Raw genomic sequence first — 27,374 nt, 5'->3', positions numbered from 1 at the left:
GAGGGACCTCTGAAAATTTAAATTGGCTCAGAACAGGGCAGCACGGCTGGCCCTTAAATGTACACAGAGAGCTAACATTAATCTCTCATGGCTCAAAGTGGAGGAGAGATTGACTTCATCACTACTTGTTTTTGTAAGAAGTGTTGACATGCTGAATGCCCCGAGGTGTCTGTTTTAAACTACTAGCACACAGCTCGGACACCCATGCATACCCCACAAGACATGCCACCAAAGGTCTCTTCACAATCCCCAAGTCAAGAATGGACTATGGGAGGCGCACAGTACTACATAGAGCCATAGCTACATGGAACTCTATTCCACATCAGGTAACTGATGCAAGCAGTAGAATCAGATTATTTAAAAACAGATAAAAATACACCTTATGGAACAGCGAGGACTGTGAAGAGACACACAGGCACAGACACATCTTTTTGCAGCTAACCGATTAACGGTTAACATCCCTAGTCCTTAGAGAATGAATGAATGAATGCGTTGTGAAACCAAATGGATATAAAGTCCTCTTCAGTTGGTTGACTAATCCCACGCACCATCTAAAGGGCTTTGGAATTGAGTGAAAAGCACTATTATATACAGTAGATGCAGTCCATTATCAGGCTGTGTTGTGAAACCAAAGAGAAGGCATTTGGAGGACATACCCTGTGATAGTTTGTGTCTAGTAATGGTGTTATGTTCCTTCCTGTGTTCAGGAGCGCTCAGTGCGCCAGTTCCTGCTGACTAACTTGGTGGAGCAGAACGGACACTACGCCTGGAGGGTCAACCTGGACGCCATCGCCGCGCACCTTGATGACATCATGAGCTTCCCTACCTTCGAAACCACATACGAGGGCCCCACCCTCTTCCTGGGCGGAGCCAGTTCTGCCTACATCAGGTAGAAGATGTAATCTGCTATACAGTTTTAATAGCTGTCATTGGTGTAAGACTGCTTTGGGACCTAGAACAGCGCCGGAGAAGATGGCTGCCGTTTTACAGCCCTCTAACCAATTGTACTATTATGTGTGTTTTTCCGCGTTATTTGTAATTTATTTTGTACATAATGTTTCTGCCATCGTCTCTTATAACCAAAAAGAGCTTCTGGATATCAGGACAGCAATTACTCACCTCGTATTGGACGAAGATTTTTTCTTCAACGTGGCGGCCGCGAAGGATATCCTACAGACACCCGACAAGGCCCAAATCCCCGTCATTCGCATGAGGAAGAGACGGAGATATCGTGGACGTAGGTCGGGGTGCCTTGTAAGGATCCGACGGCGAGCGAGTAAACTGCCGCTCCCATCAATCCTATTAGCCAATCTTCAATCATTGGAGAACAAATTGGATGACCTAAGATTACTGTTATCCTACCAACGGGACATTAAAAACTGTAATATCTTATGTTTCACCGAGTCGTGGCTGAATGACGACATGGACAACATACAGCTAGCGGGCTATACGCTACATCGGCAGGATAGAACGGCTGACTCCGGTAAGACAAGGGGTGGCGGTCTGTGTATATTTGTAAACAACAGCTGGTGCACAAAATCAAATACTAAGGAAGTCTCGAGGTTTTGCTCGCCTGAGGTAGAGTATCTTATGATAAGCTGTAGACCACACTATTTACCAAGAGAGTTTTCATCTATATTTTTCATAGCTGTCTATTTACCACCACAAACCAATGCTGGCATTAAGATTGCACTGAATGAGCTGTATAAGGCCATAAATCAACAGGAAAACGCTCATCCAGATGCAGCGCTCCTAGTGGCCGGGGACTTTAATGCAGGGAAACTTAAATCCGTTCTACCTAATTTCTACCAGCATGTTAAATGTGCAACCAGAGGAAAAAAAACTCTAGACCACCTTTACTCCACACACAGAGACGCATACAAAGCTCTCCCTCGCCCTCCATTTGGCAAATCTGACCATAACTCTATCCTCCTGATACCTGCTTATAAGCAAAAACTAAAGCAGGAAGCACCAGTGACTCGGTTAATAAAAAAGTGGTCAGATGACGCAGATGCTAAGCTACAGGACTTTTTTGCTAGCACAGACTGGAACATGTTCCGGGATTCTTCAGATAGCATTGAGGAGTACACCACATCAGTCACTGGCTTCATCAATAAGTGCATCGATGATGTCGTCCCCACAGTGACCGTACGTACATACCCCTACCAGAAGCCATGGATTACAGGAAACATCCACACTGAGCTAAAGGATAGAGCTGCCGCTTTCAAGGAGCGGGACTCTAACCCGGACGCTTATAAGAAATCCCGCTATGCCCTCCGACGAACCATCAAACAGGCAAAGAGTCAATACAGGACTAAGATTGAATCGTACTACACTGGCTCTGACGCTCGCCGGATGTGGCAGGGCTTGAAAACTATTACAGACTACAAAGGGAAGCACAGCCGCGAGCTGCCCAGTGACACAAGCCTACCAGACGACCTAAACCACTTCTATGCTCGCTTCGAGGCAAGCAACACTGAAGCATGCATGTGAGCACCAGCTGTTCCGGATTACTATGTGATCACGCTCTCCGTAGCCGATGTGAGTAAGACTTTTAAGCAGGTCAACATTCACAAGGCCGCAGGGCCAGACGGATTACCAGGGCGTGTACTCCGAGCATGTGCTGACCAACTGGCAAGTGTCTTCACTGACATTTTCAACATGTCCCTGACTGAGTCTGTAATACCAACATGTTTCAAGCAGACCACCATAGTCCCCGTGCCCAAGGACTCTAAGATAACCTGCCTAAATGACTACCGACCCGTAGCACTGACGTCTGTAGCCATGAAGTGCTTTGAAAGGCTGGTCATGGCTCACATCAACAGCATTATCCCAGAAACCCTAGACCCACTCCAATTTGCATACCGCCCCAACAGATCCACAGATGATGCAATCTCTATTGCACTCCACACTGCCCTTTCCCACCTGGACAAGAGGAACACCTATGTGAGAATGCTATTCATTGACTACAGCTCAGCATTCAACACCATAGTGCCCTCAAAGCTCATCACTAAGCTAGGATCCTGGGACTAAACACCTCCCTCTGCAACTGGATCCTGGACTTCCAGACGGGCCGCCCCCAGGTGGTAAGGGTAGGTAACAACACATCTGCCACACTGATCCTCAACACGGGGGCCCCTCAGGGGTGCGTGCTCAGTCCCCTCCTGTACTCCCTGTTCACCCACGACTGCATGGCCAGGCACGACTCCAACACCATCATTAAGTTTGCCGACGACATAACAGTGGTAGGCCTGATCACCGACAACGATGAGACAGCCTATAGGGAGGAGGTCAGAGACCTGGCCGTGTGGTGCCAGGACAACAACCTCTCCCTCAACGTGACCAAGACAAAGGAGATGATTGTGGACTACAGGAACAAAAAGAGGACTGAGCACGCCCCCATTTCTCATCGACGGGGCTGTAGTGGAACAGGTTGAGAGCTTCAAGTTCCTTGGTGTCCACATCACCAACGAACTATCATGGTCCAAACACACCAAGACAGTCGTGAAGAGGGCACGACAAAGCCTATTCCCCCTCAGGAGAGGTTTGGCATAGGTCCTCAGATCCTCAAAAAATTATACAGCTGCACCATCGAGAGCATCCTGACTGGTTGCATCACCGCCTGGTATGGCAACTGCTTGGCTTCCTGCCATCCAGGACCTCTATACCAGGCGGTGTCAGAGGAAGGCCCTCAAAATTGTCAAAGACTCCAGCCACCCTAGTCATAGACTGTTCTCTCTGCTACCGCACGGCAAGCGGTACCAGAGTGCCAAGTCTAGGTCCAAAAGACTTCTCAACAGCTTCTACCCCCAAGCCATAAGACTCCTGAACAGCTAATCATGGCTACCCGGACTATTTGCACTGCCCCCCCACCCCATCCTTTTACGCTGCTGCTACTCTGTTAATTATTTATGCATAGTCACTTTAACTCTAACCACATGTACATATTACTTCAACTACCTCAACTAGCCGGTGCCCCCGCACATTGACTCTGCACCGGTACCCCCCTGTATATATAGCCTCCCTACTGTTATTTTATTTTACTTCTGCTCTTTTTTTCTCAACACTTTTTTTGTTGTTGTTTTATTTTTACTTTTTTGTTAAAAATAAATGCACTGTTGGTTAAGGGCTGTAAGTAAGCATTTCACTGTAATGTCTGCACCTGTTGTATTCGGCGCATGTGGCCAATAAAATTTGATTTGATTTAATATTTCAACTATGATTGATTTGGTGTCTTCTGTTTACCTACTTTGACTCTCTCTCTGCTTTCTCTCTCTGCTTTCTCTCTCTTTTTTCTCTCTCAGTTCTGAGGACTATCCAGAGATCCAGCGGTTGTTCCCCTGTGCAGACATTCAGTACATCCCAGACGCCAGCCACTGGATCCACGCAGACAAACCCCTGGACTTCATCAGCTCCATCAGCTCCTTCCTGCAGCCCTAACCGTACTCTGCTCCAACCCTCTCCATCCACCACCACCTAATTACTAACCCTACTCTGCTCCAACCCTCTCCACCCACCACCACCTAATTACTAACCCTACCCTGCTCCAACCCTCTCCACCCACCACCACCTAATTACTAACCCTACTCTGCTCCAACCCTCTCCACCCACCACCACCTAATTACTAACCCCTACTCTGCTCCAACCCTCTCCACCCACCACCACCTAATTACTAACCCTACCCTGCTCCAACCCTCTCCACCCACCACCACCTAATTACTAACCCTACTCTGCTCAAACCCTCTCCACCCACCACCACCTAATTACTAACCCTACCCTGCTCCAACCCTCTCCACCCACCACCACCTAATTACTAACCCTACTCTGCTCCAACCCTCTCCACCCACCACCACCTAATTACTAACCCCTACTCTGCTCCAACCCTCTCCACCCACCACCACCTAATTACTAACCCTACCCTGCTCCAACCCTCTCCACCCACCACCACCTAATTACTAACCCTACTCTGCTCAAACCCTCTCCACCCACCACCACCTAATTACTAACCCTACTCTGCTCAAACCCTCTCCACCCACCACCACCTAATTACTAACCCTACTCTGCTCCAACCCTCTCCACCCACCACCACCTAATTACTAACCCTACCCTGCTCCAACCCTCTCCACCCACCACCACCTAATTACTAACCCTACTCTGCTCCAACCCTCTCCACTCACCACCACCTAATTACTAACCATACTCTGCTCCAACCCTCTCCACCCACCACCACCTAATTACTAACCCTACTCTGCTCCAACCCTCTCCACCCACCACCACCTAATTACTAACCCTACCCTGCTCCAACCCTCTCCACCCACCACCACCTAATTACTAACCCCTACTCTGCTCCAACCCTCTCCACCCACCACCACCTAATTACTAACCCTACCCTGCTCCAACCCTCTCCACTCACCACCACCTAATTACTAACCCCTAATCTGCTCCAACCCTCTCCACCCACCACCACCTAATTACTAACCCCTACTCTGCTCCAACCCTCTCCACCCACCACCACCTAATTACTAACCCTACCCTGCTCCAACCCTCTCCACCCACCACCACCTAATTACAGGACAACCACTGGCCTTTAACATTATTCACGCTACTATGGCACAGCACAAAGCCACTGTTATCCAATGGAGTAGAAGCACAAGCTCGGAAGGGCATGCTATGCTGCGAAGGCTCTGAGGGTGTCTGTCACCGCTGTTGCCTGCACTCATCAAAGTTCAAATCATTTTTGGACCTTTCCAATGTCTGTGCGTGGTGTTGTTAGGCTCCGCCCACTCACACGGGGGTCCACCTCTTAAAACAGCCAGTAGGTAGAGCTTCAAACCAGAGGAGGCGCAGCCATCTTAGTAGACAATCCTAATATTGCTAACCCTGGACCAAACTCACTCTTTCTTTCCATGCTGACTGTCTTACCCTTAAAGGAGCTGTATGTAATGTTTTGGCATTTGTAATTTCAGAAAATGTCTTTAATATATCTACAGTAATAGCGGAAAGATAGTTTCATATTTTTCCCCCAAAAAAGGTTGGGCCCACACAAAATTGCATTCTAATGGTGCAGCCTTCTTATTGGTCAGCAAAAGACAGACAATCTCTTGTTGTGAAATTGACTGGGGCCAGCAAATCTCTTGTTGTCAAATTGACAACAAGAGTTACATATAGCTCCTTTAACCGCCATCTTGTAATACACTCAAGGATTTATTGTGTAAATGTATATTACCCTACTTAATAGATATGTAAATAGTAAGAAAAGTAGGTAGTTGGGTTGTCAGTAGGTAGTTGGGTAGTCAGAGCGGTTGAGATTAGATTTAAAGTAGATAGATTGACAGTTTGTTTTTAAATGAGGGAGTTGTTTTAGAGGTGAGTTACTAATCCAAAGATCCTCTGGTCATTGTTGCACAGTACCATTCTACTCTATCAGGTTGATGTAAATCAGCATTGAAGAAAGGCTTCGAGCCAGGTCTTATATAGTCTAGTCTGGAGATGTTCTGTATGTATCTGGCTACGTCTCAAATGGCATCCTATATCCCATATAGTGCACTAGTTAAAAGATGCACTATGCTGAAATCGCTCCGCCATTTCCTGGTTGCAAAAATTCTAATAGTTTGCCTAATTTCAGTTTATGTGACAAAACAAGGAAGTATAGTGTAGAGAATCATTGTACCATCTAAACTGCTGTGAAATATATTTTCCATAACCAAAAATATTTTTAGTTTGAAGCTGGTGTACAAAAACGAAAGTCAGAGGCAAAAACGAAACTTAAGCATGGGACGCATAGAAATAGTGCACATAGAACAGATCTACCGCTTCTTAGACTTGCTTTCAATGAGAACGACAGATCTATAACTCACATTTCTATGTGAATTCAGTTGGGTCGGCCAAAAATGTACATATTGCAGTATTAAAAGCAGTGCACTATGTAGGGGTGTCATAACATCCTTAATATAGTGCACTTTATGTAGTCCAGGGGTGTCAAACTCATTCCACTGAGTGCCAAGTCAAATGTTTGGTTTTTCCTTTCAATTAAGACCTAGACAACCAGGTGAGGGGAGTTCCTTACTAATTAGTGACCTTAATTCATCAATCAAGTACAAGGGTGGAGCAAAAACCTGCATACACTCATCCCTCTGTGGAATGAGTTTGACATGTGTGACGTAGTGCATCAAGGAAATGGGGTGTTTCATTTGAGACAATGCCTCAGATACATCGCAGCTCTAACCCTCTGGGGAATATGGTATGATTTGTAAAGCAGCCAGCCTGTGTGTCGCTGGGATGGGTAGACCAGAGGGGAGATTCAGAAGGGAGCTTGGCAGAACAGAAGGGTTGGAGATGTAGAAATAGAATCTCATTTTAGTTCTGTGGTTGGAGCCCTGATTCTTAATACTGACTGAGAAGTGAAGCCTGGCCTGAAGACAAGCCAAGCAGAGGGAATATAAAGCACGGCTATAACATTATTTACTAAGCATCTCAGAGTAGGAGTACTGATCTGGGATCAGTGCGCCCCTGTCTTTGCCTGAAGACTCAAACTGAATTCTTCCGCTGCTCTATCGTTCGCTACATACTAAAGTCTGAGACTGCCATCATTAACCAGGCATGCGTCCATCCAACCTTTTTTTATGCGAGTAAAGTACATGTCGGATAAAGAATGCCACGATAGCCTTGATGGAAACAACTAATTTGTCGGGTGAACGTTCCAAATGTAGACAAATCCAAATATGCTAGACAAGGTGGGATCTTTTTGTGTCGGTAACATTTATTATGCGAGAACTGGTGATCCTCCCACTACGACTCGGGAAAGTATGCCGTTTATTAGGCTACATATTAAATAAGTTATGAACGTCACGGGGTGGTGAATTGCACGGTGATGAGCTTGATGCTCCTTTCCAATAAAATGTTGAGGGTCTTATTCTGGTGACATGATCGATGCTTGGTTGCCGTTTGACAAATATAAATAATCTAGCTCTTTAGTCCATAATAATTGAATCATGCAGGCCAATTGTCACCAACCGCTTTCTCTTCAAGGCATTCCTAGTCGATCACCAAACGTTTCTGTAGAAAAGCCAGCGATAAAGACTGTGGTAAAGGCTGTGGTAAAGCCAACGATAAAGGCTGTGGTAAAGCCAACGATAAAGGCTGTGGTAAAGCCAACGATAAAGGCTGTGATAAAGCCAACGGTAAAGGCTGTGATAAAGGCTGTGATAAAGCCTTGCGCTCCTTTAAAAAAAGATATATATATATTATGTGGCGGTTGGTGCACTTGATTGAGAAGCCCTGCACACCGGGTAGGCAAAGTGTTCCCATTTTTAACCATTTCATTTGTCTGAAAAAACAAACTCTGCCTACCCAGTGGACCGGGAGATCTGTGGCTAAATCGAGTGCGCCTACTGGGCTGGCCAATGGGATAGCTCAAATCGCTGCGCCTACAGCGCTTCCACGACCCCAGGTCATAGCAAAGTTTGATACTAGCCTAATTTCGATGTAATAACTTTTAAAACCATGACCACAGAGAGACTGTCAAAGAATACAGCAAAGAGCTGCTGTTTTTATGAGCGAGTTCCATGTTAAAAATATGTATTCAGCACTGTCAACACTGTTTTTATTCAACACTATTACAAAACATAAAGCGCGCTTCTCTAGTACTTCCACTCGCGCTGCAAGGAAAGAGTGGCCAAGTGTCTCGATAGCCCTGCGCTTTTATTATTGCTAGCAGCTCGTCTTGTCTTTTAATATCGAGGAATATTTCACTTTCTCTGGTCATAGGAACAACGTGAATTTGTGCATTAGGCAGATGAGGTGCGACTCGAGTTTCTTCATTAGGTGGAAGACTGTCCCCTCTCACTGGTTAGTCTCACCGGTAAAAAAAATGGAGAGAGCAGGGAGGCAGTCTTTCCCCTACCTCGCTGAGACTAATGCAGTGTTCAAAACAACTGGGAACTCAGAAACCTCCGACTTCAGTGCGTTCAAGACAACTGTGAACTCGGGGGGGAACGACATCCTACTGGGAAAAATAGTTTTGAACGGTCTTCCATCTCGGAATTCCAAGTCTCGGCATTTCGGGCATCTTTCGAGACCTCCGCCTTTACGATCTGAAGATCACTGACGTCATGATTTGACCTCGTTATTTTTTTTTTTTTTTTTTTAAGAGTTCCCAGTTGTCTTGAAAGCACAATGACCATCAGATGCAGGTACCATCAGTCCAGTAAAATAAAAAAGCCAATTATTTCAATGTATGCTCAGCTGTGCCTTGCAAGTGCTACACCAACTGATCTATTTTGTAATCAAATCTCGAAGTATTTAAATATTGGCAGGCCAGGCATATAGCCAATATGCTGTGATAATGAATTAGGCATACTGCACGAACCTCATTCTTACAGAACTGTTTTTATTGGGTTAATGTAAAAAAAAAAACGCTATATCTCGGCTTGCAGTTTGATTGCGTTTTGACTGCGGAAGTGATCTTGACTCAGAAAAGGTTGGTGACCACTGATGTAGGCTTTACCCGCACTGCATCTGTGAGCTGTTGACTAGAGCGCACATGCCAATACCAGAGTGGGCACATTAGCTAGATAACGCAATTTTTTTGGTGACAAAACCATCCGTAGGCCTAGCGTTGAAAATGCCATGGAAACCCATTTAACGTGTATTTTTTATTCGGTACATGGGAATCTGTAAAAGGTATTTTTATGTGCACTACGTCATCAAGTACAGCCTTTTATCCGCAACAGGTCCATTTGATGGAAACACATCTCTGGTGGAAAAATGCGCGTATTGTTTTTATGCAGATTCTTGAATATTCACATGAAAATCTGTCACCAATTGGATGGAAACCTAGCTATTGAAGTAGTTTGCAGTGATATCAAAATGAGGGGTGTTGTACAAAACAAAGTAATCAGCGATTGGATCATCTAACTAATCAGAGTAGCAAAGTCAATGACGTATTTTCAAACTTCCGCTTTACCCGCGTGTGTTCTGGCTCTGGCCCAACCCATCGGTTTCTGGGACCAATCAGAACGGTTAGAATGTTTTTCCGTTCTAGAAATCGTCTTGGAGGTACTCAGATCCAGACTCATTGTGGAGAAGAAATTAACACCCGTTGGCGTGGCGTAGCGTTTGGCTGGTGTAAGGAGCTTGGGTAGGCAGGCAACCCCTAAACATCTTTATTTTTTTAAGGATCCTATATCAGCACTCCTAATCCTAAAAATCTTTAAGAATACGTGCCCTAATTTATAATGCTGGAAGTCTGGACTAAAGACAGGACCACCCAAGTGGAAGGAATGTAAAGTACAACTGCAGCTCTGGGCCAGAGATTAGGGTGCTGATCTAGGATCAGTTTAGCCTTTTTAGATCATAATGAATAACATATGGACAAGGGTGAACCTGATCCCTAGATCACCACTCCTAGTCTTAGAAGCTGTACAAGTGCTCTGGTTCTGTCTGACCTGACATGTGGATTTAGCACCTCATGTCAAGGACTCTAGGGCTCCCCAGAGAGATTGGGGCTGTTGTTGCTGTGTGCAATCGCTTTTATACATGGTGTTAATTGTATGTTTTGTGTGCGGTGTGTTACTAAGCCTGTGGGAATTAGCCAGAAAGGAGAACAAAAGGGTAAAATGATTGTTACCGAATGGAATAAGACGTTAAGTTTAAGTGAAAGCACACAGTGTAAGCCTAATATTAAAGTTTTGTTTTTTGGTATCTTATCCTCAGCTGGGGAAAAAAGGTGTTAAGTGTCTTTGCAATTGATGCAAACGCTTAGTAAATCTGACCCTTAGACTTTTGATTTTTGATTTTATTTTTATCTGACGATGTGTATAGGTAGTTTTTGTGTCGTACTACTAGATTACATGTAGTGTAACACGTTGTGTTGAAACGTTTTATAGTGTTATGTCATTCAGATGGCTAGCTAGCTACCTTTCTATGCCATTAAGCGCTATTAAAGCTTTCCAGGTACTGTATTATCTCCTGTATCTCCCAGGTTAGACTCTACACCAGGTGGGGTCCTACTCTGGTCCTGGGGAACCTACTGGAAATGCAGGGTTTTGTTCCAGCCCTACACTAACACACTCTGGAGATCCCTAGGACGGTGGGGCCTGACTCCCAACACTAACACACCTTATTCAACTAATCAAGGTCCAGACTGAAGACCATGAATAGTTGATTACTTGAAACTGGTGTGTTAGTGCAGGGTTGGAACAAAAGCCTGCACTCTCTAGGACTTGTTGGAAAACCCCATGCTCTACTCTATACTCTGGTAATATTATCTACTCTTCTGTGTTGTGAGTGGCCATTTTGTAAAAAATAACCGTGTACTCTGTTGTTTGTGATAATCTACTAGTCTGTGTTTCAATGGTCATTTATTCAAGTATATGAATCACTTTAACTCTGCAGACTAAGGCTGACACAGGCAGCCCAATTCTGATATTATGCTGCTAATTGGTCTTTTGACCAATCCGATCAGATCTTTTGCTAATAATTGTGCAAAAGGTCAGAATTGGGCTGCCATGTTTTAGTGTTCATGGGTATGTCAGATATGCTGCAAAAATATCTCTAACTCATATTGTTCTTAATCTTATCAGATTTCCTCTACTGTGGTCGGGTTTGTTCTTCAGTGAAATGTGTGGGTGCTTGTGTGTGGGTGCTTGTGTGTGTGTGTGTGTGGGGGGGGGGGGGGGGAGTACAATCGAAAAGTCATACTGTAATATAGTAAGTCTGTGTATGGGGGAAAAGTACAATGGAATAGTGATACTGCAGCACAGGAAGTGTGTGTGTGTGTGTGCCTCTGAGGCTGTTTTTGTTTTGAGCTCTTTTTCATCTCTGTAAAACTTTGTAACAAGGTTTACTCAGTTAGCCAGCAGCTGTGAGACTGGTCTCTGTGTTGCCAGGTTTGTATATTTTATCACAGGGACTCATCGCCCCAAAAGGGTTTTAGTATGTGTTGACTAGGTTTGTATATTTTATCACAGGGACTCATCGCCCCAAAAGGGTTTTAGTATGTGTTGACTAGGTTTGTTTATCATTTTGTTTTATGAAAGTATTTTTGATCAGTTGAAAGTTATACAAAGTCTACACTTTTGGATGCCAGGTTTAAATAACTAAATATATCAGAATGGTTTGTGTTGAACTAGCTTACCCTTGTTTTAACTAAAATATGTTGAGGGTTGAGTAGCTAGACAATCCCCTACCAATCATACTCACTTACCTCAGGGTTTATATTGCCTTGCTGTTGGTCAAGAATGTGTCGAGGGGAAATATTTTGTGATTGTAGGGATATCAGACCTGGGTTGACGGGGTTTGCACTTTTGGCACTATTCCATTGGTTCCATTAACACTGTACAAGCTCAATCAAGCGCACACCTAAAGTATTTGAAAGAAAACAAATACCATTTCAACCCAGGTATGAGGTGAAATGTTAATTTATTTAGCCATGTTTAAATTGACAAACAGTAATTTAGAGGTGTATAGTGTATTTTACTCTGAGCATGCCTTTTCATCCTCTCCTTCAGGTGTCAGTTGTCGATAGGCCTATGCATTTGAACTCTTTGTTTTTAAAACATTGCCACAGTAACGTTGTTCGTTCTAAAAAATGGCAAGACATGAATTTAAAGATGTTATTTAGTTGTGTGAGATGTATAGTATATTGAAAATTGTATGTATTACTGATGTATATTACAATGGAAAAATAAAAACTAATTTGTCTTGACTTCCTAGTCATCTTCCTCCCTTAGATAACCCATAATAGTTGCAGACTAACCGGTACTAAGAGGAGAATGGGATGTGAGTAGTGATATCCTTGGGAAACTGGCTGTTTTATCCCTCAATTTTAGCTGTGAATTTGTCTCCTCGACTACAATGAACAGCACGCTCAGCATTGGAAGGACATTTACATTACTTTAATCAGAGACGTGTTAGTCAACATGACTGCTTCTCATTACAGTTGCAAATTAATGATTACAGTTGGAGGGAAAATCTACAACCCAAATGTAGTATGCAGGCAATCAAGACAGAATGCTCCTAGTATGAAGGCAACCATTACCACTGAAGAATGTTTTCCTCAAGTAGAGAATGAATCTCCCGGTGACTGTATAACTCACGTCAACTATCAGCTCAATCCATGTATCTCTCCCAGTAAGAATCCACAGTTTGAAAAAAGTATAAAGTAGCTATGATTTGTGTCCCTCCCATGGTATGAAGTATTATAAGTCTATGGTATGAAACCCCTCCTCCGGTCTGCTGCTGCTACTGCTCGACGACCGCGACATCGGTGAAGCCTGCGCTGCATCCTGGTCACCATGACGACCCATCTTCCCCATTTTCAGCCTATCCCTCCAGGTGACGGGGTTGCGTTGGGGGGCAGGGGAGGGAACAGGGTTACGGACGACCTGTCCAGGATTGTAGGTAGAGGTGGTATGGGTAGGGGTAGAGGCTGGCTTCTGGTGTGTGGGTCCTTTGGTCCTCCTCATCAGCCCCAGACGGGAGGGCTTCCTCTGGGCTTGTTCTGCTGCCTGCTGGCTCTGGAGCTGCTGCTGCAGGATCCTCTGGACATCGTCCTGACACACAGAAATAGACAGATTATTCGTTTTTTTTGTTTATCTTTTTATTGCCCAATAGTAAAAAACGCAGACAACTATATTGATGGATTATTTCTCATTATGGCATTTCAGTATTGCAGTTGTATTTATGTTGATTTTTTTTCTGCCCACTGCTGCAACTTCTACCTCTGAAGCCTCAGCGTCATTGCACAAAATGGCACGCAGCATCATCTGGATATGTGTGCAACAAAAGTTCAACATTCACCTTCTGCTACCATTTCTGTCAAGCCGTCTATGCATACAGTTTGACACACACGTTGGATAAATCCTACGTATGCACCACACAACGCACTGCAACTGCCTCTGCAAAGCAATGCTGCAAGGCAAACGCAGCTTCCATTGGAAATGAATGTACTTCTGGTACCAAAATACAAAAACGATGTTGGTGTGATCGTGGCGTTAGACACCAAACTTATTCTGACCAGTGATGTAGTGGTAAAAATAAAATAGGTGGGTAAACTCTGTTTGCTGGTCGCGGTGAAAAAAGTAAAGCTACCTATCCTTTCAATGCATTTTTCTGCATAAGGTGGATAAACTGTTGGGCAAAATCGAAAGGTGGGTAAACTGTTTTTACTTGTTTTTACCGCCACTGCCTGCTCTATTGTCTCTCTAGTTCAGTCTGACCTAGGATCAGATCTGTCTTCTCATTCACACTTAGGATCAGATCTGTCTTCTCATTCACACCTAGGATCAGATCTGTCTTCTCATTCACACCTAGGATCAGATCTGTCTTCTCATTCACACCTAGGATCAGCTCTTTTCATTGAAATAGCCGAAACAACTAATTTGAATGGGTGTCCACATACTTTTGTATATATAGTGTACATTATCCTCTTGGTGACAGTAGACATGACTGATCTAACGGCTATATATACACACTGTATTTATGTATGTCTATGTCTGATGATCATACCAAGGTATGAATGAGAAGACAGAGCTGATCCTAGGTGTGACACTATATATACACACAGAAGTATGTGGACACCCCTTAAAATTAGTGGATTCGGCAATTTCAGCCACACCCGCTACTGACAGGTGTATAAAAACAAATATTGGCAGTATAATGGCCTTACTGAAGAGCTGAGTGACTTTCAACGTGGCACCGTCATAGGATGCCACCTTTCCAAAAAGTCAGTTCGTACAATTTCTGCCCTGCTAGAGCTGCCCCGGTCAACTGTAAGTGCAGTTATTGTGAAGTGGAAACTTCTAGGAGCAACAACGGCTCAGCCGCAAAGTAGTAGGCCGCACAAGCTCACAGAACGGGACCACCGACTGCTGAAGCGCGTAGCGCATAAAAATAGTTTGTCCTCGGTGGCAACACTCACTACCGAGTTCCAAACTGCCTCTGGAAGCAACGTCAGCACAAGAACTGTTCGTCAGGAGCTTCATGAAATGGGTTTCTTATTTTATTAGGATTTTTTACCCCCTTTTTCTCCCCAATTTCATGATTACGATCTTGTCTCATCGCTGCAACTCCCCAACGGGCTCGGGAGAGGCGAAGGTCGAATCATGCGTCCTCCGAAACATGACCCGCCAAATCGCGCTTCTTATCACCCGCTCTCTTAACCCGGAAGCCAGCTGCACCAACGTGTCAGAGGAAACACCTTTCAAATGACGACAGAAGTCAGCCTGCAGGCGCCCGGCCTGCCACAAGGAGTCGCAAGAGCGCGATGAGCCAAGCAAAGCACCCCCGGCCAAACCCTCCCCTAACCCAGACGACGCTGGGCCAATTGTGCGCCGCCCAATGGGACTCTCGGCCGGTAATGACAACCTGTGATCGAACCCCAGGCTGTAGTGACGCCGCAACACTGCAATGCAGTGCCTTAGACCGCTGCACCACTCGGGAGGCCATGAAATGGGTTTCTATGGCCGAGCAGCCACACACAAGCCTAAGATCACCATGCGTAATGCCAAGCGTCGGGTGGAGTGGTGTAAAGCTCGCCACCATTGGACTCTAGAGCAGTGGAAACGCATTCTCTGAAGTGATGAATCACGCTTCACCATCTGGCAGGTCGACGGACAAATCTGGGTTTGGCAGATGCCAGGAGAACGCTACCTGCCCGAATGCATAGTGCCAACTGTAAAGTTTGGTGGAGGAGAAATAATGGTCTGGGGCTGTTTTTCATAGTTCGGGCTGTTAGTTCCAGTGAAGGGAAATCTTAACTTGGTGGCAACAGTTTGGGGAAGGCTCTTTCTTGTTTCAGCATGACAATGCCCAAGTGCAAAAAGCGAGGTCCATACAGAAATGGTTTATTGAGATTGGTGAGGAAGAACCTGACTGGCCTGCACAGAGCCCTGACCTCAACCCCATCAAACACCTTTGGGATGAATTGGAACGCTGACTGCGAGCCAGGCCTAATCGCCCAACATCAGTGCCCGACCTCACTAATGCTCTTGTGGAAGCAGGTCCCCACAGCAATGTTCCAACATTGAGTGGAAAGCCTTCCCAGATGAGTGGAGGCTATTATAGCAGCAAAGGGGGGACCAACTCCATATTAATTCCCAGGACTTTGGAATGAGATGTTCGACGAGCAGGTGTCCACATCTTTGGCGATGTAGTGCATGTCATGTCATGTCATATTGCACCATTAGAGGGAGCTGGTCCCTCACCACCAGATGGCCCCAGGCTCTATTATTCCAGTATCACGCTAGGACACCAGCTGGTGACATGTACCGGCTGGATACACTATACCGTGTGTGTGTGAGTGCACGTGTGTGCTAAACCATGGGTAATTTGCTATTGGCCCTCATTAGTGAGAGCTTGTTTTCCACTGTACCACCTCTTCCCAGCTGAGTCCATATGTTCCATAATGTAGGTCTCAGACATATCTATCTTTTCTCTCTCTCTCCTCCCACCATCTCTTAGTACCTTCCAGGCCTCTAGTTCCAGCGAGAGCTCCAGTCGTTTCTGCACAGCCTCCAGCAGCTGGTTGTTCAGTAACATCATCTCTGTCTTACTACGGAGAAGCTCCGCCTCCATGGCCTTCTTCCTGTTCAACAGGAAGTGGGAGAAAAAAAACTAAACAAAACATCAATGTGTCATTTTTTTTACAGGAACAATGCTTTTCCCTCTTTTAGATGAGGCATTGACACTTCTCTTTGCCGTGAAGTGTGTGTGTGTGTGTGTACTCACTTCTCCATGGCATCGTCTCTGTCCCGTAGTGCCTGTTGTAGAATAGCGCTGTCATCTACATCATTCCCTTTCTGAACCCAGGACTTGGAATCCTGGGGGAAACAAAACAAGAGCAAGTGGTTGGGGGAAAAAAGGGAGGTTTGTTTTATTGATATTCTTACAGTTATGGAATGCATTGACATAAAATTGTTTCTTACTACTGATGATGTACATTTATCAGTACTTCTGCTAGTTGGAATGAAATGTTTGCTGATATATTCTGGCCTTCCGTGTATGTGGTGATGCACCATGACTCAGTAACACTAGGAGTAATTTAAATGCCACCAAGTAATTAAAATTCCACTGAAACAAGGTTGAGCTAACTGAACCCATCAGGACACGTACATGAACTGAACCAGTCTGGGCTCACCTCACTGGCAGGGTTAAGGCTCACCCGAGGGGCGGGGTCTAAACTCATCTGACATGAACCCATAGCCTCTGAGCTACTGTTGGATCTGCATAGATTTACTCATCTTTGTATTGTATGGGTTTGCCTGTGGGGGTGGGATCTAATGCAAATAGTCTGGGTAGCCATTTGATTAGATGTTCAGGAGTCTTATGGCTTGGGAGTAGAATCTGTTTAGAAGCCTCTTGGACCTAGACTTGGCACTCCGGTACAGGTTCACCTGTGCTGTGTTGCTGAGAGCTAGTTTAGGTTCACCTGTGCTGTGTTGCTGAGAGCTAGTTTATGTTCACCTGTGCTGTGTGGCTGAGAGCTAGTTTGCGTGCTACGTTCTGCAGCAGGACCAGGGCTGTATCCAGACTGTTTTCCTGACCAGATGGTTCTACTGAGCTGGACTCTGCTTCTGTCAGAGGAAGCAACAACCTCAGAATGGACTGAACCTCCTCTGTAACCTAGAGAGAGAGAGAGAAACAGTCAATGCAGTCATGCAGAACAACAGCTCCTGACAGTCACTCCTAACAACTTCTTGGTTGTTAGGAGTGAGATGAACACGATTAAAAATGGCAGAAAAATATAAGTAATCAAATTGTACAACTGAAGATCATCACAAGAGGAAAAGATTGACAGAGTATGAGTTAAAAGAGCGATCTTAATCGTGCTAGCTAGCTAAGTTCCAATTTGTCAGTTAGCTTACTAGCTAGCGCCAACTGGCGGTAACCATAGCAACATGACCACTGAGGCAGCAGCAGCACCAGCAGAGAGACTTTCCCCGTCTTTGTTTTTAAATTTGCAGCAGAAATAAAATTAGAGAAGGGAAGACTCCATTTTAAACACAGAATTCAGAGGAAGAACCCGGAGACTTTGTTTGCCGACTGCTCACACAACAGGACTGTTACAAACCTGTTATTTTACACAGACCACACTACTGCCTGGCATACAGCTGTAACCAGGCATTTCAGCTATACAACAAACAATAGGCATCTGCAAGGGAAGGCAAATACAACAAAAATACCACAGTGAAAACAGGTTTCTGATGGTAAACGGACCAGAGCGGCACTGTCATGGTCCAGGGCAGTGAGGCTGCACTCAGCTCTTTTGTGCAGGACTTCCCTGGGGAAGATAGCGGAAACCAAAAAGGACAGCACCCCGACCTCTCCCCTCATCTCAGGCACTCCAACAGCAGGAGCCCAGGCCCAGATCCACACAACAGGTCTATCCTCCCCCCTGCCTGCCTACGACCACCAGAGCCAAGACCACACCACCATCAGCCTGCTGAGAGACAGGCCGGCTCTGTTAGAGGTATGGGTTACTGAGCTAAAGGAGCAGCGCCCCCCAGCTACACCAACTCCAGCCCTGACAGAGCTTCCACAGGACCAGATCAACCAGTCCAGGAGCTGAGAGATAGCCTCACCACAGCTCTTGAGGAGGTAAAGGAGATGGCAAAGGAGCTGTCTGTCATCAAGATGGTGCTGCACCACAGATACCAGCCTGTAGAGACTCCTAGAGAGAAGCTGCAGCACAACTTCATATGGGCCTGTATATGTGCTTTCTTGAGCAGGGGGACCTTGCGGGCGCTGCAGGATTTCAGTCCTTCACGGCGTAGTGTGTTACCAATTGTTTTCTTGGTGACTATGGTCCCAGCTGCCTTGAGATCATTGACAAGATCCTCCCGTGTAGTTCTGGGCTGATTCCTCACCGTTCTCATTATCATTGCAACTCCACGAGGTGAGATCTTGCATGGAGCTCCAGGCCGAGGGAGATTGACAGTTCTTTTGTGTTTCTTCCATTTGCGAATAATTGCACCAGCTGTTGTCACCTTCTCACCAAGCTGGTTGGCGATGGTCTTGTAGCCCATTCCAGCCTTGTGTAGGTCTACAATCTTGTCCCTGACATCCTTGGAGAGCTCTTTGGTCTTGGCCATGGTGGAGAGTTTGGAATCTGATTGATTGATTGCTTCTGTGGACAGGTGTTTTTATACAGGGAACAAACTGAGATTAGGAGCACTCCCTTTAAGAGTGTGCTCCTAATCTCAGCCCGTTACCTGTATAAAAGACACCTGGGAGCCAGAAATCTTTCTGATTGAGAGGGGGTCAAATACTTATTTCCCTCATTATAATGCAAATCAATTTATAACATTTTTGACATGGTTTTTCTGGATATTTTTGTTGTTATTCTGTCTCTCACTGTTCAAATAAACCTACCATTAAAATTATAGACTGATTATTTCTTTGTCAGTGGGCAAACATACAAAATCAGCAGGGGATCAAATACTTTTTTCCCTCACTGTATATGTAAGAGTTCTAAACTTCCTTAATGAGCACTGTCTTGAGTAAAAGCCAGATTGGATTTATACCAAAACATCGCACGACGTGTGACAATTTAATCCGTGGCAATAAATGGAGCATCAAAATTGGCAAGACAATTCTTTAACCAGGGGCCTGGCCTTTACCAGGGTTGCAATCTCAGCCCCGCGCTTTTGGCCACTATTCTAGAAAAATCCTCAGCCCATGGTGTTAGTCTCCAAAATACAGAGGTTAAATGCCTGCTCTTCACAGATGACCTGTGCCTGCTGTCACGCACAGCACATGGCCTACAGCAGAGCCTGGACCTGGTAGAGCAGTACTGCCAGACCTGGGCCCTGGCAGTAAATCCCCAAAAGACTAAAACAATGATTTTCCAGAGAAGACCCAGATCTCAGGGAATTAGACCAAAGTTCTCAATTTCTACAAAATATATATAGAGTACTACACACACTACAATTACTTAGATTTCAAAATAAGCTCAACTGGACACCTAAATGAGGCAGTGAATTAATTGAGAGAGCACGCAGGGCATTCTACACCACAAAAAAACACATTCAAATACTACAGTGAAAACTTGGGCTCCCAAGTCGCGCAGCGGTCTAAGGCACTGCATCTCAGTGCTTGAGGAGTCACTACACACCCCCTGGTTTGATTCCAGGTTGTATCACAACCGGCCGTGATTGGGAGTCCCATAGGGCGGCACACAATTGGCCCAGCGTCGTCCGGGTTTGGCCGGTGTAGGCCGTCATTGTAAATAAGAATTTGTTCTTAACTGACTTGCCTAGTTAAATAAAGGTAAAATAAATAATAAAATAGAAAGACCTAGTCAAATTTGGCTCAAACTAATTGAATGTGTCATTGTATCAATTGTACTTTATGGCAGTGAGGTGTGGAGTCCACTTGCGAAACAAGATTTCACCCAATGGTACAAACACCTACAGTACATGTCCAGAGGAAAACTACAACAATGCATGCAGGGCAGAATTAGGCCAATAACCACTAATAATAAAAATAGCAATTAAGTTTAGAAAACATCTCAAATAGTGACCCACTCTCATAACATTTACCCTGCAATGCCAAGAGCTGAGAAAATAAAATATTTCCCCTCATCCAGCTGGTCCTGAGTTCACAAACCTGTTCTACTAACACACTGAAGCCTCAGGACCAGAACATCCAATCAATCAGAATAAACCAAATTACACAGTCAAAACCAAAACTACATTACCTATTGGGAAAAACAAGCACAAAGCAAAATGCAGTGCTATCTGGCTCTAAAACGACAGTACACCCTGGCAAGCTATTTGACCAAGTTACTGATCAAAACCTTTGAAAAGTTTGAAAAAGTACAGGCTCAGTGAGCACAGCCTTGCCATTGAGAAAGGTAGAAACAGGAAAACCTGGCTCCCTATAGAGGAAAGGCTGTGCAACCACTGCACCACAGCAGAACCTGAGACAGAGCTGCATTTCCTGAGGGAGGGGGTGAGAGGGGGAGAGGGGGAGAGAGGAAGGGGGTAGGGGTGAGAGCGGGAGGGGGAGAGGGAGGGAAAGAGAGAAAGAAAGAGGGGAAGAGTTCATCATACACACAGACTTCTAAACGTGATGTCCTTCACAGAAACCGAAAGGATTCTCTCCTTGTGTGCAGTTAGCCTACTCCCAGAAACTCCATTCAAGCCCTGTTGTCATGTGATACATGTTGTTATTCAACCTCTTATACATTTACATTTTAGTCATTTAGCAGACGCTCTTATCCAGAGCGACTTACAGTTAGTATACATCACACAGTTCTTGTTTCTGTATGTTTCAACGATTGCATGACCTTTGAAATGACCTTTGAAATATATGGTTATGCTTGAATTCTTGACTGTATTTGAAGTGTGTGTGTGTGTGTGTGTGTGTGTGTGTTACCTTCTCCCTGTGTTGGCTCCATTCTGGTTCGTCTCTGTTCTCCTGTAGTTTGTCCACCTGAGCCTTCAGCCTCAGACTGCGTCTCAGAGACAGCGCCACCTCCCGACGCACCTCCTTCAACTACACACACACACACACACACACACACACATACACAAGCACATTTGTAAAGAAGCATGTTTATCAAATTCCTACAGGAGTTGCTGAATTTTCTCTTCACTTCAACTAGACACACACACACACACAGTGTTACATACAAACACACTCACACAAACACCATCTCCCAAGGCACTACCTTTAACCACGCATGCACACACACACACACACACACACACAAACACACACACACACAACCTTCCACTAAGAATAGATGGTGTCATGAAAAACTCAGGCACAGTGGTAAACAGTGCTAATCCAGATTCCTGCAAGATGAGAGCAGCAGAGACAAATCCTGTTGTACTGGATACGCATGTGACAGCTCATATTACTCACGCACAGATACACACACACCAGGCCCCTCACTGATAAGGGCCCAAAGAGAGACAACAATATATTATCAACAAATCAAACCTGTCTCCATTGGCTGATTACATTCCATAGCAGAGTATGACACACTAGTACTGAATGAGGTGAAAGATCTGTTCTGGTCCAAGATCGTCAAATAGCATAACAAGTACAGCGTCAAATGACATTCAATACACTTTCTTGGCCGCACAGCACACACATTTTATTTTTGTCCGTCTTCACTCTCTCTCTCACCGTGTCTGAGACTGGTCCTAGTGTTCTGCGTCTGCTGAGCGGTCGTCCATTCCTGATGAGGTCCGGTAAGGTTCTGTCTACGTAGCTCCGTCTGAAAGGGCTCTTATCCTCACTGACCTCATCAGAACCATCTCCCTCACTGACCTCATCAGAACCATCTCCATCTCCCTCACTGACCATGGTCAAACCACCTAGACCGCCATTCTCTATGGTCAAACTCTCCCTGACCACGGTCAGCTCACCAGAATCATCAGGACTAGCATCTTCTACGGCCAAAGACGGCATCAAGCAGTTACTGATCATGCTCATGGTCAACAGTTCATGACAGTCGTCACCCTCTTCGGTCAGAGACGTCAACCCTTCTGTGACCACATCCTCTTTCTCTGGGTCATCCTCTGGTTCGGTCGTGGTCGAGCTTGAATCGTCCTGTGTTTGTATTTCATCTCTCAGTATTGTAGACCGTGTGTTTGAACCGCCCCTGACCGTGCCAGGCCGCTGTGGTCCATCTTTCAGGGTGTCCAAGGAGTAGCAGAGGCGTTCCATGGCAGTGAACTGTGGTCTCAGTCTCTCGTTCAGGACGGAGAAAGGCACAGGGTCTCCCATGGTATAACAGGGGGGTCACAACCACCAAAAATAGCAAACCAACAAGAGGAGAGTTCGAGAGAAAGAATGGAAGAGAGGAGCTCACAATCTCACTGGGACAAAAAAAAATGACTGGCAGTGAGAAGAGGCGATGACAGAGTGAAAAGTAGAGGAAGAGCAAAGGGGAGGGAACGAAACCCAGAATGTCTACCAACTAGTTTTTCCTGACTAACAAGAATACGACCTACATATCTTATGTTTGATGATGTCATCGTCTGGCTGCACCCTCACCTTTTTTTTCTTCAACTTCTGTTTCTATTGCTTCGGTGATGGTAACCTGGATACGGACACGTCAACATGTCAGGGCTTGAGGGAAGTGGCCCTTTGAAGCCCTGACACAATCAGAGACAGATTACAGACATGACGTACGACATCTATCTGTTTATACTGCCCTGTTATCATATAACAACGCCAAGCTACACAGACATCCATTCAGAAGGGAGGAGGAGCAAGTGTGTGAGAGAGAGAAGAGAAAAGACATGGGAGGGAGAGTACAAAAGAGAGAGGTCGTTCCACCAATTCAGTGCCATTTAAAAAAATACAAAAAATACAAAAAAAATGATTTCACCTCATTTTCATTTTAACATTTGTCATAAAGAGCACATGTTCAGCTTCATAAAAAACGTTTTCCCACCTCAAGAGGTTTTAAAGAGCGACGGCCCCTAAAAAGCAACTTCTCGTTTTGATAACGGCCTGTGACATCGATATGAGTCAGAAACATTTATTATAGTGTTAAAATTGACTACAGTGTAAATAGGATAATTTTAGTCATAAAGTCTGTCTCGTCCAAAACGGAGAATTGCGAGATGATAGGAAAAAATTGTATGTCATGGAACGTAACCTAACAGTTTTCCTTGGGCTGGGTTTATTTCAATCCTGCCCACAGCTGGCAGCTCTCAAGTAATCTTCAATTAGGAAATTAGGAAAGCAGCTGCACAGGACCCGATCATAATGCCCATGGTCAATTTGGTTTGACATTCGGTAGTTAGGGACCATCAGTAAATTACACAATGTACATAATACAATAATTTAAAATGTCAATAGCTCCATATTTCTATGACTTAAAAACTCCTAACAAACTATAAATTGTAAAAATTCATATAGAAATATTGAAAGCATTTAAAGAAACAACTAAAAAAAATAGTCACATTTACATTGTGTAATTTATTGATGGTCACGTAACTAGTCCCAGAGATAAGTTATCCAATGTCAAACCAACTTTGCCACGTTCCCACACCAGCCAGCTGAAGCTAATTGTAGAAAGAAGTTGGCCTTGGCGACTTCAAGACAAGACCTGGTTAGACTGTTTCAAGTTATCTAGTAACTGTGTACTGTTTTGGCAGAGTGAATGTACAAACACACACACAAGAGACACCCACATTAACCAAGACAACTCTCGTTTGGCTTCAGTCATGGACACTGCAATTCTTAATGAGCAAGCTGGAAGTTCAGCCCCTCTTTAATCCTCTTGAGTTAATTTCCGCAGCACCACAGAAATGTAATTAACATTTACATTTTAGTCATTTAGCAGACGATCCGATCCAGAGCGACTTACAGTTAGTGCATACATTATTATTATTATTTTTTTTTTTTCATACTGGCCGCCCATGGGAATCGAACCCACAACCCTGGCGTTGCAAACGCCATGCTCTACCAACTGAGCTACATCCCTGCCGGCCATTCCCTTCCCTATCCTGGACGACGCTGGGCCAATTGTGCGCCGCCCCATGGGTCTCCCGGTCGCGGCCGGCTACGACAGAGCCTGGATTCTAACCAGGATCTCTAGTGGCACAGCTAGCACTGCGATGCAGTGCCTTAGACCACTGCGCCACTCGGGAGACATAATAAAAGATCCCCATAAAAATCTGTTGCATTGGCTGAGTCTCAATTCAACGCATTGATGGCAGATCTGCATTGGTGGCAGAGCTACAGCGGAGTTTGTCTTCTCACAAAAACGTCTGTAGCGTCTGAATGTTTTGGCCTACAAACTATTAAAGGGGAGACTCTCACGAACATGTACATGTCGGTGGTGTTGCTCTACGACCCCCACAACAGTCACTTATTAACCACCAAATAAAGTAACGATTTAATCTTAAATCAGCCGTAAATCCATAAATCCAAATGCTTCACAAAAAGCATTTCTAACCTGTCTATGTATGTATAGGTAACAGGGTTGACGTGTTATGACCGCTCAGTTTTCCGCCAAAAAGTGAAGAACCAGCTCACCTATTTTCTATTTTCAAGTGCAATTGTCAATCGCACGCTCGTTTGCAATTTCAACCTGTTAAAGCCAGTGCTCTTCTATTTTAGCGCCATGATTGGTCATTTACCTGCCTTATATGTGACCTACCACCTCTTTTCGGTCTTACGTTCCAAAATTAGAATGTTTTTGTTTTACATTTTTACAAAAGTACAGACTTCAAAATGGTGTATCATACATTGTAATTGGAGAAAAAATGGGAAGGTAATGCTGCTTTAAAAGTTGATAAAAGTATAATACCATTTAGGAGAAAAGGGCATTCAAATTTTTGCCGTGATTTTCAGACTTGCTCTACATTAATCCTTTATCCAACATATTTAGAAAAGGAATACTTTCACCAAATTGCCTAAATGGATTCTCTGAACATTATCTCACCAATTTCCCCATTAGACAAACCATTAACAGTATTAAATAGCCTGTTGTTGTATAATAAAGATAGCCTTTCACATTGAATAGCTAGTGTTTACGCCCATTTAGCCTCATCCACACCCTCTTAAGCCTTAGACCCACCCATCTCTTAAAGAATTCACCTGAGAACATGTGACTGTGGCCATGTGCTAAAACAGTGAGGTAGTGCTTAAAAAAAATGATTAAAATACTATTAAATTCAAGTGCTAAAGGTGGTAGCCTACAATTAGGAAAAACTTAAAACCCACAAAGGCTTAGGTACAAACACTATCTAGACCTAGGTCTATATCATGAGATCCTGTGTGTGACTTTGGTTCAGGTCAGGTTAAAATTTTACATTTTAGTCATTTAGCAGACGCTCTTATCCAGAGCGACTTACAGTTAGTGAATACCTTTTTTTTTTTTTTTATACTGGCCCCCCGTGGGAATCGAACCCACAACCCTGGCGTTGCAAACGCCATGCTCTACCAACTGAGCTACATCCCTGCCGGCCATTCCCTCCCCTACCCTGGACCAATTGTGCGCCGCCCCATGGGTCTCCCGGTCGCGGCCGGCTGCGACAGAGCCTGGATTCGAACCAGGATCTCTAGTGGCACAGTTAGCACTGCGATGTAGTGCCTTAGACCACTGCGCCACTCAGGAGCTATCCTAATCAGATTTTATTTGTCACATGCACTGAGTAAAACAGCTGTAGACTTTACCGTAAAATGCTGACTTACGAGCACTTTCACTACAATGCAGAGTTAAAAATAAAAATAAGCTACATTTAAAAAAAAATGAAAATAAAATAACAGTAACGAGACTATATACAAGGAGTACCGGTACAGAGTCAATGTGCAGCGGTACGAGGTAGGTTATGATATAAACAAATGAATCTAGCCTGAGAGCCTTTTGGAGCAGGACATGTAATGTCCACAAAAGTCTCCATCTTCTAAAAAATATATACTGAACAAAAATATAAACACAACATGCAACAATTCCATTGATTTTACTGAGTTACAGTTCATATGAGGAAATCAGTCAATTTAAATAAATTCTTTAGGCCCTAATCTATGAATTTCACATGACTGGGAATACAAATACAGTGGCTTGCGAAAGTATTCACCCCCCTTGGCATTTTTCCTATTTTGTTGCCTTACAACCTGGAATTAAAATTGACTTTTTAGGGGGTTTGTATCATTTGATTTACACAACTTGCCTACCACTTTGAAGATGCAAATTCTTTTTTGTTGTTGTTGTGAAACAAACATGAAATAAGACAAAAAAACCAGAAAACTTGAGCGTGCATTACTATTCACCCCCCCCCCCCCCCCCCCCCAAAGTCAATACTTTGTAGAGCCACTTTATGCAGTCTCTATAAGCTTGGCACATCTAGTCACTTGGATTGTTGCCCATTCTTCAAGGCAAAACTGCTCCAGCTCCTTCAAGTTGGATGGGTTCTGCTGGTGTACAGCAATCTTTAAGTCATAGCACAGATTCTCAATTGGATTGAGGACTGAGCTTTGACTAGGCCATTCCAAGACATTTCAATGTTTCTCCTTAAACCACTCGAGTGTTGCTTTAGCAGTATGATTAGGGTCATTGTCCTGCTGGAAGGTGAACCTCCGTCCCAGTCTCAAATCTCTGGAAGAATGAAACAGGTTTCCCTCAATAATTTCCCTGTATTTAGCACCATCCATCATTCCTTCAATTCTGACCAGTTTCCCAGTCCCTGCCGATAAAAAACATCACCACAGCATGATGCTGCCACCACCATGCTTCACTGTGGGGATGGTGTTCTTGGGGTGATGAGAGGTGTTGGGTTTGCGCCAGACATAGCATTTTCCTTGATGACCAAAAAGCTAAATTTTAGTCTCATCTGACCAGAGTACCTTCTTCCATATGTTTGGGAGTCTCCCACATGCCTTTTGGCGAACACCAAACGTGT

General features: G+C 44.5%; 2 protein-coding genes across 2 annotated transcripts in view; one reads left to right on the top strand and one right to left on the bottom strand.

Moving 5' to 3' along the window:
- abhd11 (abhydrolase domain containing 11) overlaps nucleotides 1-12,706 on the top strand; it is a 30,409-nt gene extending 17,703 nt beyond the window's left edge. The window contains exons 5-6 of the mRNA XM_084141144.1: nucleotides 708-889; nucleotides 4,305-12,706. Coding sequence (XP_083997270.1) covers nucleotides 708-889; nucleotides 4,305-4,440 — 318 coding nt within the window. The 3' untranslated portion in view covers nucleotides 4,441-12,706. The remainder of the gene's footprint in view (nucleotides 1-707; nucleotides 890-4,304) is intronic.
- On the bottom strand, nucleotides 9,125-22,880 carry bicdl2l (bicaudal-D-related protein 2-like). The gene is made up of 6 exons (XM_084141143.1): nucleotides 22,138-22,880; nucleotides 21,379-21,498; nucleotides 17,464-17,622; nucleotides 16,729-16,820; nucleotides 16,465-16,585; nucleotides 9,125-13,553 (listed from the first exon to the last, which is right to left on the bottom strand). The coding sequence occupies exons 1-6, from the start codon at nucleotides 22,738-22,740 to the stop codon at nucleotides 13,200-13,202; spliced, it is 1,449 nt and encodes a 482-aa protein (XP_083997269.1). The 5' UTR covers nucleotides 22,741-22,880; the 3' UTR covers nucleotides 9,125-13,199.
- Nucleotides 22,881-27,374: the final 4,494 nt, after the last annotated feature.

This window comes from Coregonus lavaretus (assembly GCF_964263955.1).
Source record: "Coregonus lavaretus genome assembly, chromosome: 24".
NCBI lineage: Eukaryota > Metazoa > Chordata > Actinopteri > Salmoniformes > Salmonidae > Coregonus > Coregonus lavaretus.
This window is presented reverse-complemented; position numbering and strand designations above follow the sequence as displayed.